We start from the raw sequence: 19,268 nt of genomic DNA on the forward strand, positions 1-19,268 counted from the left end.
CCTTGATCCACGGGCTGCAGAATGGATGCTGTGTCAGCAGGCAACGTTAATCTCACTGCACATCTCCACCAGGGCTCCTGGGGGACGAGGTGCACCGTCAATGAGCAGTGATATTTTGAAGGGAATCTTTTTCTGAGCAGTAGGTCTCAACAGTGGGCTTAAAATATTCAGCCAACCATGTTGTAAACACATGTGCTGTCGTGCAGCCTTTGTTATTCCATTTGTAGAGCACAGGCAGAGTAGACTTAGCACAATTCTTAAGGGCCCTGGGATTTTCTGACGGTAAACGAGCACTGGCTTCAGCTCAGAGTCACCAGCTGCATGAGCACCTGACAAGAGAGTCAGCCTGTCCTCTGAAGCTTTGAAGCCAGACATTGACTTCTCTCTGGCTATGAAAGTCCTAGATGACGTCTTCTTCCAATAGAAGGCTGTTTTGTCTACACTGAAGATCTGTTGTTTGGTGCAGCCCCTTCATTGATGATCTCAGCTGGATCTTCTGGAGAACTTGCAGCAGCTTCTCCATCAGCACCTGCTGCTTCATGTGCACTTTGATGTTAGGGAGGCGGCTTCTTTCCTTAAACCTCATGAACCAAGCTCTGCCAGCTTCAAACTTTTCTTCTGCAGCTTCCTCCGCTCTCTCAGTCTTCACAGAATTGAAGAGAGTGAGGGCCTGGCTCTGGATTAGGCTTTGGTTTAAAGGACTGTTGTGGCCGGTTTGATCTTCTACCCAGCCCACTAACACTTCCTCCATTTCGGCAATAAGGCTGTTTCACTTTCTTATCATCCCTGTGTTCACTGGAGCAGTGCTTTTCATTTCCTCCAAGAAGTTTTCCTTTACGTTCACAACTTGGCTAACTGTTTGGCACAACTGGCCTCGCTCTCAGCCCATCTTGGCTTTCAACGTGCCTTCGTCACTAAGCTTAGTCACTTCTAGCTTTTGGTTTAAAGTGAAAGCTGTGTGACTCTTCCTTTCACTTGAACACTTAGAGGCCGTTGTAGGTTATTAATTGGCCTAATTTCAATATTATTGTGTCTCAGGGAGTAGGGAGGCCTGAGGAGAGGGAGAGAGACAAGGGAAGAATTGCCAGGGGATGGGGCAGTCAGAACACACACAACATTTATTGACTAAGCTCGCCATCTTACTTGGGTGCTGTTTTTGGAGCCCCAAAGCAATTACAATAGTAACATCAAAGTTCACAGATCACAGGTCGCCATAACAAATATAATGATAATGCAGAAGTTTGAAATACTGTGAAAATTACCGAAATGTGGCACAGAGACACGAAGTGAGCAAATGCTGTTGGAAAAATGGCGCCAAGAGATTTGCTCAACACAGGGCTGCCACAAACTTTCAACGCGTAAAAATCACAGTGTCTGCGAAGCACAATAAAATGAGGTCTGCCTGTATAAAACTCTACAAAATGCAAACTAGTCTATAGCGATGGAGGAATCGGGGAGGGCGGAAAAAGGGGATGAGAAAATGTTAGGAGACTGTGGGGGATGGAAACGTTCGCCAGCTCCACTGCGGTGCTGGTGTCACCCCTACGACCCATCAGATCACATACTTTCACGTGTGCGGCTTCTTGCCCATCAGTTACACCGCCACAGAGCTGTTAAAAACCATCAACAGTTTCCAATCCTGGGTCTGGGATTCTGGATTAAAGGTAGTTTTTTTGTTTTTTTTAATCCAGTGACTTCATAACTTAAGCACATGTCACAGTGGAGCTATTTCAGCCACCCTGCAAGGAAAGTCTTCCTATATATTTGAAAATAAAAGTACTTTCATTACACTTGTCATACATATTCATTACTTAACCATGTGAGGAGATAATACGTTAATTATCTTGACCGTGGTAATCATTTCACCATGTATCAGTGTGCCGTCATCATACCGCACACCTTAAATATATACAATTTTTATTTTTAGAGATAACAGTAAATAAATAAAATACCATAGCAAAACCAAATATTAATTTTTTTAAACATTAGAAAAAAACGTAAACAAAACTAAATTTAGACCAGCCACATCTGCCCACATCCAGTCTTCCAATCCTATACCTCTGTGGGCGCGTGTCTGATGAAGGGGCACATCTCTGCTGTGTGTATTTTACATGCAGTTCCGCAACCTGCTTCTGAACCGCTCTCCATGTAAATTGTCTACATCATCATCGCCTGTGTTACTGTCTACATCATCACCTGTGTTACTGTCTACATCATCACCTGTGTTACTGTCTACATCATCATCACCTGTGTTACTGTCTACATCATCATCTGTGTTACTGTCTACATCATCACCTGTGTTACTGTCTACATCATTGTCTGTGTTACTGTCTACATCATCGTCTGTGTTACTGTCTACATCATCATCACCTGTGTTACTGTCTACATCATCACCTGTGTTACTGTCTACATCATTGTCTGTGTTACTGTCTACATCATCATCGTCTGTGTTACTGTCTACATCATCGTCTGTGTTACTGTCTACATCATTGTCTGTGTTACTGTCTACATCATCATCGTCTGTGTTACTGTCTACATCATCATCACCTGTGTTACTGTCTACATCATCGCCTGTGTTACTGTCTACATCATCACCTGTGTTACTGTCTACATCATTGTCTGTGTTACTGTCTACATCATCATCGTCTGTGTTACTGTCTACATCATCATCACCTGTGTTACTGTCTACATCATCGTCTGTGTTACTGTCTACATCATCGTCTGTGTTACTGTCTACATCATCACCTGTGTTACTGTCTACATCATCGCCTGTGTTACTGTCTACATCATCGTCTGTGTTACTGTCTACATCATCGTCTGTGTTACTGTCTACACCATCATCGCCTGTGTTACTGTCTACATCATCACCTGTGTTACTGTCTACACCATCATCGTCTGTGTTACTGTCTACATCATCACCTGTGTTACTGTCTACACCATCACCTGTGTTACTGTCTATGTCATCACCTGTGTTACTGTCTACACCATCATTGCCTGTGTTACTGTCTACATCATCACCTGTGTTACTGTCTACACCATCATCGCCTGTGTTACTGTCTACATCATCACCTGTGTTACTGTCTACACCATCATCGCCTGTGTTACTGTCTACATCATCACCTGTGTTACTGTCTACATCACCATCACCTATGTTATTGTCTTCTGTGGTTTACAGCATTGCATTGCATGGGTGTGCTGTAATTTATTTATTTCCCTCTTCTGAGAAATGTGCGTTTTCACCAAACAACTCTGTGATAAAGACCATTGAAAATGTATCTGTGTGTACTTGTTCAATATTTTATTAGGATAAATTCATTGAAGAGGAGTCATTAGGTCAAGGGGAAAAAAACATTTTATAGATTTTTAATACACATGACTATGTTGGCCTCCAGAAATGCTGTTTGCTCTGCTTTTTATTCAGCTCAGAGCTGTTCTTGGAGCTACGTACATTTTTAAACCTCATAATAACAGTAAGCTTGCCCATTGCTTTTCTTATCAGCTGTTGAAACTCGAGTTGTCACAGACAATTGCTCCGAGGAAAGAAAGGTCTTCACCTTGAACGCACAAAAGAACTCAGTGGACATCCTCTGCGCTGACGTTGTCCAGGGAAACATACAAGGTACGTGTGGCAGCTGCATTCAGAACCCCTAAGATGTCACTGTGAGCCGTGAGGAAACACCCCGAATAGGCTCCCCCCAAATGGGTCTGTTACCCTAAGACTGTGTCACTTGAGTCTTTAAAAAAAAAGAGAGAGAGAGAGAGAGACATCTTCCTCAAGTGGAGGCTTTCTGTTCTCTGGCTCGGAAGACACTTCTTTGCCACCCAGGGCTGTGCTGTCCAGGCTGCAGTTTGGGTTCACACAGAAGCAGCCCCTGGGACAAGTGCATAAGGAGTTCAAGTACGAGGAGTTTATTTGGAGGTTGACCACAGGACGCAGCAGTAGCCATATTAGTCAGGATTCTCCAGAGAAGCAGAACCAATAGGATGTGTGTGGAGAGAGAGACAGACATTCTGAGGAAGTAACTCATGCGATTGTGGAGGGTGGCAAGTCTAAACTCTGGCCAGCAGGCTGGAGACCCCAGGGAGGAGCTGATGTCTCAGCTCGAGTCTGAAGGTAATCTCTTCCTTGGAGGAAGTCAGTCTTTTTCTTAAGACTTTCCACTGATTGCAAGAAGCCCACCCCCATTATCTGGGGGAAGATAATCTGCATGACTCAAAGTCTACTGATCTAAATGCTAATCGCACCTAAAAAAAACCCTTCACAGCAACATCCAGACTGGTGTTTGACCAAATATCTGGGCATCGCGGGGTCGCCACGTTGACGTGTAAAATTAACCACCCCAGCAGGGGAGACAGGCAGTGAGACAGGGAACAGGAGGCAGCAGGACAGGAATTGTGAGGTTAGGGAGCAAGTTTCTACTGGTGGGAACGGGCTCAGTCTCACCCGTCATCCCGTTCAAGGAGGGGGATGCCTGCTCTGATCCATCGAGGGTCCGGGGCCCTTCCAGTCAGTCCCGTGTACAGACCACACACACTCGCTCTGGGGAAAGCCCCCAGGCAGAGTCACAGCTGCTTGCAGTAGAATTCGTCCACAGGCAAATGAAGAAACAAGGAATGCCAAGAGGGTAAAGTCAGGGAGCCTGCAGTATCCGCTACATAGCCCATAGAAAGGAATGGATTGTTACTATGAATTGTCCCCGTGTTGCCAGACCTCCTGATCCTCCAAGAGACACCAAAACTTGGGTTGTTTGCATGAATGCCTCCAATTTTTAAACTTCACAAAATACTTTCACTATAACTGCCATATAGCTATAACGGCTCTGGCATGATCAATGGGGTCTTAAAATCCAATCATGTTACATGTGGGGTACAGCTGGTCTGGACTGTCACTCAAAGCCCCAGAGTCAAGAGCTGAACTCAGAAAGTCTCATGAGGCGGTTATTTCCCATCCCCCTCTCCCCACCGCCGAGAAGATAAGAGCTTGAATGTGCCTCCGGTTGAGGACGGGCCAGGCGGAGGATGAAAGCTAACCTCCAACCACACGGTTTCACACTTCCCCTGTTGCTCACAATTTGCAGAGAGTGTGCAAGTCTTCACAGTGCAGGCCAAACAAAAATGTCTGCAGCGCAGTGTGCTCCCTGGTCACGTTCTGAGAAACCGGGGGTGAGGGTTTCAAGATGTGAATCAGGGAGGACACAGCTCAGCCCATGATAATAACTGTCTCTGCCGAATCATATAAGTGAGTGACGGGCATCATCATGTGGTTACATGTGCTCAAGGCCCCTCCAGCATAGACGCCCAGCAGCAGACTAGTCACCACCCTAACAGGCCCTGGGCCTCACATCTGGCCATTTTCTTGCGCTGTTCCTCTACCGGAATGCCAACCACCACTCCTCTGGGTGAACTTTACTCTTTGTTCAACACGACTCAACTGTCACCTCCTCCATGCTGCCTCCCAGGAGTGCCTGCTTCCAACAGATTTCCAGTCAGGCCCTGCCTCCTCTGTGCTCCCTCAGCATCTTGAACCTACCTTATCCTGGCATCTAAGGTGTAGTGTTGTTTCTATTGACCAACATGTCCCTGTCTCTCCCAGCAGACTGGAATCCCCTTAAGGGTGGAAACCCTGAATTCCTTCTCTCTATAGACACCATTATGGGCACAGTACCTGGAGAACAGCGGCCAATGTTCATTGAATTAAATCCACATTTAGATTAAGGCCTCGACATTCCCGATGAGAGAAAAGAACCCATTGGCGGGCTCATGACAAGCTCATAGAGGGACGTTTCTCTGTCCTTCAGGTTGTGAATAGGGCCAGGACATTCTTTGCTTTGGGGCCACCCTGTGCCCTGTAGCATGCTGAGCAGCACCCCTGGCATTTATCCACTGGACACCAGTAGCAATCTCCTGCTTACAACAGACAAAAACACCTCCAGATGTTGCCCCAGGTCCCCTGGGGGGACAGAATCGCCCCAAGTTGAGAGCCGCTGGTCTACAGCGACCTTGTCATTTATCTCCAAATGGCGATAATTTTAAGATTGGAAGGGGATGCTATTAAATTACACTGGTAACATTGGTTTATGACGTTATACCTCAATAAAATAAATAAATCCTTTAAAGTATACTTAAAAATAAATAAATTAATAATAATAAATAAACTACACCGGGACACCAGGTGTGAACTGGGTCAGTCCTAGGGAACCCGAGACTTACCCTCACGTGAGCCCCTCCGGGGAAACACCTCAGAGGATAAACCCAAGCGCAGACACCAGCCTTGGAGACCTCTCCGGCCACTCTTCCCTGCTTGCGATTTTGCTCCTACACCAGAATATTTCAGCTCAAAACTGAGTGATGTCTCACCATCGGAACAGGTGGTTTATCACCTGTTTTCCGACCACCCACTGCCGTTTCCTTCTGAGGAATGGAAACTGCCATGAGGTCAGAAACAGAAGGGAATCTCCACTTCTGACCCCTCAGCCAAGGCCAGAGAACCTGGTTAGAGAAACCCGCAGAGGGGTCTGTTCCAAGGGGATGAGCTGTGCAGCTAGCGAGCGGCAAAACCAGGATTTGATTCTAGAAACTAGTTCCTGCCCCCACCCTCTCAGCTGCTCACTGTGTGTGGCCTCTTTGCCATGTGGACTTCTTGGCAGCTACAAAGAATAATGAATGCTTACTGACATGGGATTATGTTCGTAACATATAAGACGTATATATGCATACATATGTATGCATAGATTGCTAAGGCTGCTGTAACAAGGTGCCAGACTGAGGGGCTTAAACAAGAGAAATTTATTGTCTCCTGGAGGCTGGAGGTCAGAGATCCAGGTGTCGGCAGGGCTGGTTTCTCCTGAGGCCTCTCTCCTGACTCACAGGCGGCCACCCTCTCGCTGTGTCTTCACGTGGTCTTTCCTCTGGGGGTGTGCCTCCTCTTTGTGTGCCCAAATATCTTCTTCTTATAAGGGCTCCAGTTACGGATTAGGGCGCATCCTAACGGCCTCTTTAACTTAATCACCTCTTTAAAGGCCCTGTCTCCAAACAGTCACACTCTGAAGTCCTGGGGGGTTAGGACTTCAACATACGAATTTACGGGGGGATACAATGCAGCCCATAACACTGTCCTATTGATATATGTCATGGGTATGCCCCACTAACATATAATAAAATTATAGATATATGGTATAAGTATACCAAGTACGTATACATTTTTAGCCTGTTCAAGTCAAATTATGGCATTCCCTTGCTTAAATCCCTTCAGTGGCTTTCCAGCAGCTTAAAATAATAGCAAAAGTCCTTCCCAAACCTGTAAGGTCCTCTGAGATCTGCCCCGTCCTCCCCTGGACCTCCCTCCTTGCTTTCTACCCCTCTCTCACTCTGCTCCAGCCATGCGGGCCTCCTCGCTGTGTTTGGCAGTTGATGCTAGCTCAGATCTAATCTTCCTCAAAAAAAAAAAATAGATTTAATGAGTTCCCCAGTCACTGTGTAACTCGGTAGGAATGCGTCAAACAGGAATTATCCTTTTCAAAAATAATTTACCTAAGACCATTGCTCTTCTGAAGGAAAGCCCTCAATACAACATGAGAACATACAGATTATTATAAAATATATTTATATCCTTGAGATGATGGCATTTGGACAAAGTCCCTTAGACTTAGCCCAAAGAGTCCCTTAGGAAGGGGAAAGCGGCCTTGTGACTCATGAAATAATTTCCCTAGAGTATACTTTGGGCATATAGCACAAGTATAGGCTTTATGAGCCACTGTGGGAGAAAGTTTCCAAAAGCGTTGTTTTCCCCCTAAAATATCTTTTTAGGTGCCCAATGGGTTAATCGGTGTATATACTGGAGAAGTTGCAATTGTGCTCCAATAGGTACTATGGGTTTCTTATTGGGCCTGAACCACACCTGTGAGGGGGTGTCAAAAATTCCCGCTTTTGACTGCCATATCTCTTTCTCTTCTTCCATGGCAATTTATTGAACATATAGAAGGAAATCTTTTACTGGATTAGCAGAGGTAAAAGAAAGTAGCAGGCATTCTTGAGGCTGGGCAGCATATCCAGCTTGATAACATCCTTGCTTATCATTTAAGTAAGACCTATCTGTAAACCAAATTAAATACTAGAATTCAGTCGTGGTCTTTTCCCCTTGTGATGTTGGAAGCATGGTAGCAGGGTTAAAATAGTGAATGCTATTTACCTGCACAATATAACCTAAGAAGGTTTATCATCATTTACTTGCCAGTGCTTCCCATGCAATTTAGCATAACCAACAAGCCTAATTATTATCCCTCCTTTATGGGAAGAGAGAACAAATTTCTTTGAGAAGTCCCAGGGGCCCTCTGAAAATTCTCAAAGAAGAAGGTCAAAATAAAGACTTCATTTAGGATATGAATTATGGGGGGCTGGTACCTTGATAGAGAGACCTCAGTCTTTTTGAACATAGGAAATTCTTTTAACGAAACATAGATCTTCTGTCTTTTAGGTAAACTTACTCAAAAATAAAGAAAAACCTTTTATAACCTCTTTATCAAAAGTAGGCTAAGAGTTTAAGAAAATTATCCCTTTTTAAGAGAGAAAGTCAAATTATAATTTTTGTACCAGCTTACTTTTTATATTCAAACCCATTTACTTCTTTAGATTCATTTCGATCTTTGCCAACTTGACCACGTATAAAACCCCTCAGGGTTTTACTTTCGCCAACGTTCTGCCGCTCTCTTTTACATTCAGAATTTGTCCCATGCCTTTCCTTTTTTCCTCCCTTCTAGAACTTTGGACAAATTTATCTTTCTTAACCAAACAAACAAAATATTTCCATTCTTTATACTTTTTTTCCTGAAAACATCCATGTTTCCTTGAATACAAATGTATTTTCCTTAATTATTGGTAGGCTTAATGACATATTAGAATTTTTTTAACCCTTAGAAACCTTAATTTTTAATGAAAACTAAGTAAGTAATTACAAATTGTTTTATGTTAGCATTTTGTGGATTGGAAAATTTACAAATACCTTTTATAATTTCTAAAAGCATTTTACTTCATAACACAATCTTTTAACAAAATATAAGACATGTTAACTAATACGCTTAAAAACCTTTTAGTTTTTCTGTGATAAGAAGCCAAGAGCAGATAAACTTATATTTAATAATTAATGTCTAATATTTTATCTTATTTAGAGATGACCTAGATATTCAATGAATTTTTATCATTTAAATTAACCTAGCAAAATTTCAAGGTTTGAAGTTACCAAAGAGATTTTGGAAGCTATTCTAAGTACATACAGCATATCACACAATTATTGTTAAAAGTTCACACAACACTCACCTTGTTCACATCTATCTAATTACTTGTTTCCAATAGTTATGTAGATTGCCTACAAGACTTCATGAGACATTAGGCAAAATCAGCCATCATTTTAAGTTATTACTTTTGTTAACCAGTTTTGTGGTAGAGAGAACATCAGCTTATCTGACCAACAAACGCAGAATAAAGGCCGCACGTCCGCATCGTATCCAACGCTGAGAACTCAGAGGACATGCCTGTTTTAATCAAACCAGCAAACTTAAACAAGATTTTATTACCGAAGATTATTTCATCTCATGTTAACTTGAAAGGCATTTGAGTTAGCTGCATTTAGAAAAGTCTTTGTAAGCACTTACTCTAAGTTATTTGAATAAAGCTCTTTAGAAATTATACCATCCAGAGGTAAAATGCCATACCTTTGTAACATAGATATATAGACATGCACATAAACAACTGACAGATACAACAAAGATTTTTCTTAGAAAATCTTTCTTTCAGTCTTAGGAATCTGGGACAGCAATATTCCCCTCTTGTTAAGGACTTGCAGGTCACAGCATGAAGCCAGCCAGAGTTCAGAGGAGAGGCTGTTCATTCAGGAACTGGTCAGGCTTTTTTAGAAGCTCGATTTCCCACTTTCCTTTTAATTTTATTTTGCTACAAAGTAGGAAAAATTCCTAGGGACAGTGCAATGGGTCAGAAGTGTGCTGCTTGTGAGTGTTACTTCCTAAAGAAAGATTGTGAACACTCTCTTACGTGCCTCGGTTTCTCCCACTGGCAGTCTAAAACTGCTGTGGGGGCTCAGAGTGCAGGTGATCAACACTACGTGAGCTTCCCCAGACGAGTCGTAATTAATTAATGTGAATGATGGTTGAGTTCCCTATGGGACTGCTACAGATCACAATTATTGATCCTCTGACACTCCCCGTGAAGTGCTCAGTCCCCTGAGAAGGTCTTTTGGCCAGAAGGAGCAGTGCCCCTCTTCTTCAGAGCTGAACACGTTCAGCCTCTCATTTCTCTATCAAGCAGTTTGTTCAGACTTTATAAACACAATTCTTTACAATTTAAAGCCAAATTAAAATGTCAGCCTGCCCCACCCACTCCAAAGTTCCTTCTAGGCTCCCCTGGCCTAGGAATTCCCCCTAGGTTCCTCTTACCGAGGGTATGTACAGTACCCCCTTAAGACACCGAGGCTTAAGCTTTGAAACAGCTCTTACAAACTCTTGGACCATCAACTTAAAATAAGAGATCAAGGGGGGCTGGCCCCGTGGCCGAGTGGTTAAGTTCGCGCGCTCCGCTGCAGGCGGCCCAGTGTTTCGTCGGTTCGAATCCTGGGCGCGGACATGGCACTGCTCGTCAGACCACGCTGAGGCAGCGTCCCACATGCCACAACTAGAGGAACCCACAACGAAGAATACACAACTATGTACCGGGGGGCTTTGGGGAGAAAAAGGAAAAAATAAAATCTTTAAAAAAAAAAAAAGTTTAAAAAAATAAGAGATCAAGGTTTCAGAACTTGCCAGGGTCACCTGAAGAATGCAGTGAGCCGGGGGGTTCAATGGGCCCCTATTGGTACCAAATGCTGGTTCAGTGTACATTCCAGGTAGTCTCTGGTGGGTTTCTCTAAAATCCTGCCATGACTACACCAAGAAATGTGGATAAAAATAATCCATAACCAATCTATAAATGAAATTAGGGTGAGTTTATTCTGAACCAGATCTGAGGACTAGTGTAGCCCAGAGGCTTCCTTCCCCAAGGAAGGAAGGGAACCAAAGAAGCTGAGTTCACAGAGTGGTCACACACCGTCTTGGAACAAAGAGCATGCATCGCATATGATTGGAATGTCCCTTTTACAATAGTCATGAGACTGTTCTGTCCACACAGCAATTGATGGACACAGCAGGTAGCAGGTCTGCTGTCTCGAGTTGGGTGGTCACAGGTGGGCACAGCAATTGGTTCCTAGTCTAGGGAGAGATGCTTATCCTTAAGGAAATGTCAATGTGGGGGGAAGTTGCACCTTTATCTTAAGGGCATTTGTTCTTGTCTTTGGGACGTAGCAAATGCTTAAAGCAGATGTACAATGCATGCTCAATGGCCACACCAGACCCTTCTGGAAAAACAAGGTCAGGCTGAATTATGGCTTCCTCATATGCTCCAATATATCCTCTTGCTTGCCATTTGTTTACCAGAAAGAACCATTTGTGCTATTATCAGTTTCTACATGTTATCTTCTATGCCCTCTCCATCTAACAGAGTTGTGAAATTGCTTGGCAATAGAAAGTCAATAAAAGATGCAGCACCCCCAAAGAACCAGATAATCCCCAGTAGGCAGCTTTCCACTGGAAGGAAATCCGGTCATAGCTTTCGCCCATTAACAACTTTTGGACATGCGTGTATATTTGGATGCACAAATAGATGCCTAGAAAAAATCTAGAACTCCAACAGTGATTATCTCTGAGTAGTGGAATTTTGTATGGATTGTATTTCGTTTTCTGTTTCTCCTCGTCAAAATTGTATCATTTACTCTTACAACACAGAAATTGTGGTGTATCAAATAATGTGATACACTACGTTAAGTAAAAAAATTAACCAAATATACATGTACTAGTAGGACTAAACCTTGAAAATATTAACTGGAACCACAAAAGAAAGTTGGAAAAAAATATCCAAAGTTGGATACCATTTATGTGAGTTTTTAAACACAGGAAACAACACTATATATTGTTATAGAAACGCATACATAGTAAGTCACAAAAACACTCACGGAAGGCTGCACTTCAAGTCTGTGATTATTTCTGGAGAGGAAGAAAGCATGAAATAGTGGGAGGTTTAGCTATATCTAAAACACTTTCTTTTTTTCACTTTTTTTTATTGAGGTAACGTTGGCTTAAAATATTACACAAATTTCCAGTGGACATCATTATAGTTCATCTTCTACATAGATACATTGTACTGACCACCAAAAGTCCAGGTGCCATTCATCGCCACACACATGTGCCCCATCTTCCTTTCCACCCTCCTTCCACCCCTTCCCCTGTGTAACCACCAATCTGTTCTCCATGTCTATGTGTTTGTTTTATATTGTCTACATACGAGTGAAATCGTACTGTATTTGTCTTTCTCCCTCTGACTTATTTCACTTAGCATAATACCCTCAAGGTCCATCCGTGTTGTCACAAATGGCAAGTTTTCATCTTTTTGTGGCTGAGTCGTATTCCATTATCTATATACACCACATCTTCTTTATCCATTCATCCTTTGATGGGGACTTAAGTTGTTCCCAAGTGTTGGCTATTGTGAATAGTGCTGCAATGAACATAGGGGTGAATATATCTTTTCAAATTATTGTTTTCATGTTCTTTGGATAAATACTCACAAGTGGAATAGCTGGATCACATTGTATTTCTAGTCTTAATTTTTTGAGAAATCGCCATACTGTTTCCCAATTTACATTCCCCCCAGCAGTGTATGAGGGTTCCCTCTTCCCCACATCCCTCCAACACTTGTTATTTCTGGTCTTTTTAATAATAGCCATTCTGATTGGCGTTAGATGATATTTCATTGTGGTTTTAATTTGCATTTCCCTAGTAATTAGTAATGTAAAACATTTTATTTCCTTAAAAAATAACTTTGAAGTTTTATGGAAAATTGATAGTATATGTTAACTCTGGATGTAGTTGTCAGTTGTGTCCTTTTAAATACTTTTCTGGATGTTTGAAATATAAATTAAACTTTTTTAGGAACTGAAGAAGATATTTTAAAAGAATTCAGCATTTACCACATGCTTGGCACTGTGCAGGGGGCCCTGTGGTTTCCAAATAAAACATCCTGTATAGTCACTCAAGAAGTTTAGTGCCTGTTGGGAAAATAGGATTCAATCTACGTGAAATAATGAGAGGAGAGTTGAATTCTCACCTGTGTAGCAACAGCTTTTTTGGAACACGAGTACAGAGAAAGAAGCACCATAAGCTGCTGGAGAAGACTTCTTGAGCCAGAGGCTGGGTTTGAACTGAGTCTTTGAGGATGAGTTACATTTGGGTAGGAAGAGCATGAGAGGAAGAACGAGCTTCCTGGGCACACCTGTGCAGGTGTGGAGATCATGGGAGCATAGCAGCTGTGAGGTGGGGAAGAGGGACAGGAGGAATGGTGGCACTTTGTAAGACTCCGTTTTTCTGTTTCCTCAGGTCCCAGCGCGGTCGCCTTCGTTTCATACTCCTCTCTCGGAAACATCATAAATGCAACTTTTTTTGAAGAGAAGAATGAGACGCATCAAATTCGCCTGAACTCTCACGTAGTGAGTGCTGGTATTGGACCCAAGAGGAACATCTCCCTCTCCAATCCTCTGACTCTGAGTTTTCAGCACGTGGAGGTGGGTCAAAGCTGCAGTTGAACTCGCTTAGGTTTCGTGCAGGTAGACTGCACAACTTGATTCTCCTCTTGTCAGTGGTTGTGGACCTGTGTCATCCAATATGGTAGCCAGGAGCCACCTGTAGCTATTGAGCATTAGAAATGTGGCAGATCTGAACCGAGATTTTTTTTTTTTTTTAATTTTTATTGAGTTAATGATAGGTTACAATCTTGTGAAATTTCAATTGTACATTATTGTTTGTCACTTGTGTTGTAGGTGCACCCCTTCACCCTTTGTGCCCACCCCCCACCCCATCTTTCCCCTGGTAGCCACTAATCTGTTCTCTTTGTCTACATTTTTAAATTCCTCATATGAGTGGAGTCATACAGAGATTGTCCTCTATCTGGTTTATTTCACTTAACATAATTCCCTCAAGGTCCATCTATGTTGTTGCAAATGGGACGACTTTGTTCTTTTTTATGGCTGAGTAGTATTCCATTGTATATATATACCACAACTTCTTTATCCACTTATCTGTTGATGGGCATTTAGGTTGCTTCCACGTCTTGGCCATTGTAAATAATGCTGCAATGAACATTGGGGTGCATGGGACTTTTGGAATTGCTGACTTCAAGCTCTTTGGATAGCTACCCAGTAGTGGGATAGCTGGGTTGTATGGAAGTTCTATTTTTAATTTTTTGAGGAATCTCCATACTGTTTTCCATAGTGGCTGCACCAGTTTGCATTCCCACCAGCAGTGTATGAGGGTTCCTTTTTCTCCACAACCTCTCCAACATTTGTTACTATTTGTTTTAGTTAGTTTTGTCATTCTAATGGGTGTAAGGTGATATCTTAGAGTAGTTTTTATTTACATTTCCCTGGTAATCAGCGATGATGAACATCTTTTCATGTGTCTATTGGCCATCCATATATCTTCTTTGGAGAAATGTCTGTTCATGTCTCCTGCCCATTTTTTGATCAGGTTATTTGATTTTTTGTTGTTGAGTTGTGTGAGTTCTTTATATATTATGGATATTAAGCCTTTGTTGGATCTATGACTTGCAAATATTTTTTCCCAGTTAGTGGGTTGTTTTTTTTGTTTCAATCCTGTTTTCATTTGCCTTGAAGAAGCTCTTTAGTCTGATGAAGTCCCATTTGTTTATTCTTTCTGTTGTTTCCCTTGTCTGAGAAGACATGGTGTCTGAAAAGATCCTTTTAACACTGATGTCAAAGATTGTACTGCCTACGTTTTCTTCTAGAAGCCTTATGGTTTCAGGTCTCAGCTTTAGGTCTTTGAATCATTTTGAGTTTATTTTGGTGAATGGTGAAAAAGAATGGTCAATTTTCATTCTTTTACATGTTGCTGTCCAGTTTTCCCAGCACCATTTGTTGAAAAGACTTTCTTTTCTCCATTGTAGGCCCTCAGCTCCTTTGTCAAGTGAACTGAGATCTTGAAGACTTAGTGTTTCTGGATTTAGATGTAACATTTCCAGATTTTGAATACTTAGTAAGAAAAAAAGGAGTGTAAAATATCTCCTTCATAATTTTTATACTAATTATATGTATTGATTTATATTGACATATTAAAAGATACTATTTTGAATATGAAATATAAACTATTTTAAATAAAATATATTATTAAAATTAATTCGACCTGTTTACCTTTTTTAACATGGCTGGTAGGAAATTTCAGATCACATAAGCAGCTCGCGTGATATTTCTCTTGGGAAGAGTTATTCCAGCGCACAGAATTATTTTAGCTGCAGGCACCTCCTACATCTGTGAAACTTGAACAGGGAGATAATGTCCATCCTCGCACAGAAGACTGGTATTAGTTATTAAGACTACATAACTTGATCAAAAAAGAGACTTTTATTTAACCCATTACCTTTTCCCATTCTCTGCCTTAATTCTTGAAGGCAGGAGGGTCAGTAGCCAGACATAGACACAATAAAATTCATTTACTCTCCTCTCTTTCACTCTGTTAAGAAAATAAGAGTTGGGGGAAACTCTGCCACTTGCAACAACATGGATGAGATTTGAGGGCCTTATGCTCAGTGAAATAAGTCAAACAGAGAAAGATAAATACTATGTGATCTCGTTTATATGTGGAATCTTAAAACACCAAAACATAGAAACAGAGAACCGATTGGTGGTCGCCAAGAACAGGAGGTGTGGGAAATAGGGGAAGATGATCAGAAGGTGCAAACGTCCAGTGACAAGACGAATAAGGTCTGGGGATGCACCAACCTACAGCGCGGTGCCTCTAATTAACACCGTATTGTGGTATTTGACAACATATCCCACAGTTGCTAAGACAGTAGCTTTTAACAGTTCCAACCACAAGACAAACATTGTACCTCTGTGAGGTGACAGATGTCAACTAGGCTTATTGTGATGATTATTCTGCATATGTACATTTATCAAATCACTGCGTGTGTGCCTTAAACTCACACAACGTTATGTCAATTCTATCTCAATAAAACTTGGAAAAATAAATTAAATTAAATTTTTTTTTTAAATAAGGGTTAAGTGGAGGGAGGTTGGTAAATGTAGGTTTTCTCTACCTGATACATAAAATCTAGAAATAGAATTTTTGATGTATGGCATGGGGCAGTGGGAGTGGAGCAAGAAATCTGGGGATGGTCCAGTGAGTTATGAAAGGAGACACAGCCCCCAAACAGGAGAGATTCAACTCGCCTCCTTGGCCCCAGAAAGTAATGCTCTGGAAGCCCTTGGGACAAAGACAAAGAGGTTGAAAGCTGATTTTATTGTCCTTCCTGATGACGTTTCTCTCCTAGGTTACTCCTCTCATCACCTGAGCAATTATTGTGCTGTAAGAGGTCAGAGGCAGAACTGACGTGAAGGGTTATTTGGCTTAGAGAGTAGGTGGAAGAAAAATTTATGTGGGCCTTACACTCTTTTTCTGTCTGACTCCCATAGTGGAGGAGAAAGTCCTGAAACCAAGGATATCTTATAAAATTCTGCCTCCCAGAGAGGGAGATGATCTTGTCCTACGTCACGTGGAATCCCAATAGAGCTGGGACTAGGGGGCAGGTGTCCTGGCTGCCATCCTCTTCACTTAAAACAGAAATCGCCCGAGTCACTCCTAACCCAGGTGTCTCCTCGTTCGCCCCCCACCCACGTGGACCGACACTCCGGGAGTGGTCCCTCCTCAGCAAGAACGTGACCAGCCCATTCTGTTTTCAGATGAGGCACCACAGAAACAAGGTCTTCTGTGTCTACTGGGAAACCACAAAGGGTCGCTGGTCCACGGATGGCTGTTTCCTGAACAAAGTGAACGAAAGTCACACCATATGCAATTCCACCCACCTGTCCAGCTTCGCTGTTCTCATGGCTGTCAGCAGCCAGGTACGATGTAACGTTTAACCCACCTCACCTGATCCTATTTGAGCCCCTAGTGGGTGACGGTAAGTGCTGTGAAGAAAATGCAGGAGAGGGAGTGGCTGGAGCGCCTGCAGAAGGCGTGCTGCTCTGAAAGGTGGTCCGGGGGCGTCCGTCAGAATTAAGTGACTGAGCGGAAATCTGGACATTAAGAGCCAGTAGCGCTACCATGCAGATGAACCCCAAAGCCTCATGCTGAGTGAGAGGAGCAGACACAAGAGATCACACAGCGTGTGACTCCGTTGATATGGAGCGTCCAGAATGGGAAAATCCATGGAGACAGGTGCAGATCAGTGATTCTCAGGTGCTGGGGAGAGGAAGGAATGGGGGGAGTTGGGGGCTGCAGACCCTGCGTAACGGGCCTGGGGTCTTACTTTGTGGGGAAGAAAATGTTTGGAACTAGATAGAGGTGGTGGTTGCACGACACGGTGAATGTACTAAATGCCGCCGAATTGTTCGCTGTAAAATCATTGATTTTATATTATTTGGATTTTATGTCTGCAGTACTGTGATTAATAGTAAGAAATATATATTTGCTCCTCTCCCCTTTTCTGGCACAGAGCTCCTAAAACCCTGGCATTTCCTTTGGGAAAGCCCCTAAGGGTGGGGGCCAAGTTGCCAGGGCAACCGACCCAGTGATTAGAGGGTTGGAACCCTCCATCCCACTCCCAGCCTCCGGGGAGGGGAGAGGGGCTGGCGTTCAGTGGGTCCATCCTGCCTGTGTGGTGAAGGCCCCACAGAAACCCTTCAGAGAGCTTCCAGGTTGGAGTGTGTGGAGACCTGGGGAAGTGACACGCTGGGAGAAGGCATGTAGCTCCATGTGCATCTTCTGCACTGGCTGTGCTTGGGTTATGTCCTTTTCTAACAAACCAGTGATCTAGTAAGTGGAATATTTCACTGAGTTCTATGAGCTGCTCTAGCAACTTAATCAAACCCAAGGAGAGAAGGTCGTGGGAACCTCCGGTCTGTGGCCGTCAGAAGCACAGGCGACGACCTGGGTTTGCAGCCGGCTTCTGAAGGGGGCGGGGGCGGAGGACAATCTTGTGGAGCTGAGCCTTCAGCCCACAGGATTTGACACCATCTCCAGGTAAATAGGGTCAGAATTGAGTTGAATTGTAGGACTCCCAGCTGGTGTCCAAGAAATGTTCGTTGGCTTGCGGGAAAAACCCACAAATGCAAACATTGGAATTGGGTCCCTGAACCTTTTAACCCCTAAAAAAGTCAGTAGGAAAAGTCTTAGGGAAAAGCATCCCAAGAAGAGAAACATGTACACGTAAAGGTCCCGAAGAAGGAGCAAGCCTGGTGTGTTCCAGAAAGCAGCGTGGCCGGAGCAGAGTGAGATGGGGGAGGTGGAAGGAGACAGGTGGAGAGAGGGGAGCAGGGAAACGTGTCGGACCTCAAACACCGTGGTCGGGAATTTCGATTTCCTGTGAATTGCGACGGGAAGGCAATGGAGGATCTGCCTCTGGGGTGCTGCATATTTATGTCCTTGGCTCCTGGGTCGAGAACAGACGGTAGTGCAGCAAGAGTGGACTCGCAGAGAGATTCGGTGGCAGCGGTTGAGGTGGTGGGAGAAGGCAGCCTGGACGCATATCCCAGGTGGGGGTCGGAGGATGCACTGATGATACGAGCTGGGTGGCGGCACACGGGGAGTCCCACATCCCTCTCCTTCTTGCAGGGTTGGAAGTGGTACCCTCAGAACAGCCTTGGTGCAAATCTCTTCCTCTCCTATTGCACAGGGCAGTGGGAAAGGAAAAATAAGTTTGAAAACATAAAACACTTCTTTCATTCAGCATTACAATTATGAAATTGATTTAGTGAATTCATTTTCATTGATGTATAATATTCCCTTGCTTGGCTGTACTATAATTTACTTATCCATTCTACAATTAATGGATATCCAGGTTGCTTCCTGTTGGGTGCTATTAAATGCAATGCTACTTTTCTGGGATGAAGCATAGAAATCCCTGGTGGGATCCTCCACCACGATGGTGAGGGAACATCCTCCAGCGGGCTCAGCTACAAGCTGGTGAAGCCTCTGCCATTATGGGTTCCTAAGTGACTGTATGGAACAGAATATTGTTCCGTCTATATAAAGCTGAAAAAGACAACTAACCTATATTCTCAGGGGTTGCATACATACGTGGTAAAGCTATAAAGAAGAGCAAGAATTGTTACCGTAAGAGGATCCTGGCTTCCTCTGGGGGAGAAGGTGACTTGCAATTGG

At 43.2% G+C, this 19,268-nt stretch overlaps 1 protein-coding gene across 4 annotated transcripts in view; it reads left to right on the top strand.

Annotated features, from left to right (window-relative positions):
• ADGRE3 (adhesion G protein-coupled receptor E3) overlaps positions 1-19,268 on the top strand; it is a 63,842-nt gene that overhangs the window by 34,727 nt on the left and 9,847 nt on the right. For all 4 annotated transcript variants that reach the window (XM_070625212.1, XM_070625210.1, XM_070625209.1 and 1 more), the window contains 3 exons: positions 3,500-3,619; positions 13,473-13,657; positions 16,847-17,008. In XM_070625212.1, coding sequence (XP_070481313.1) covers positions 3,500-3,619; positions 13,473-13,657; positions 16,847-17,008 — 467 coding nt within the window. The remainder of the gene's footprint in view (positions 1-3,499; positions 3,620-13,472; positions 13,658-16,846; positions 17,009-19,268) is intronic.

The sequence above is a fragment of the Equus przewalskii genome, chromosome 6 (assembly GCF_037783145.1).
Source record: "Equus przewalskii isolate Varuska chromosome 6, EquPr2, whole genome shotgun sequence".
Taxonomy (NCBI): Eukaryota; Metazoa; Chordata; class Mammalia; order Perissodactyla; family Equidae; genus Equus; species Equus przewalskii.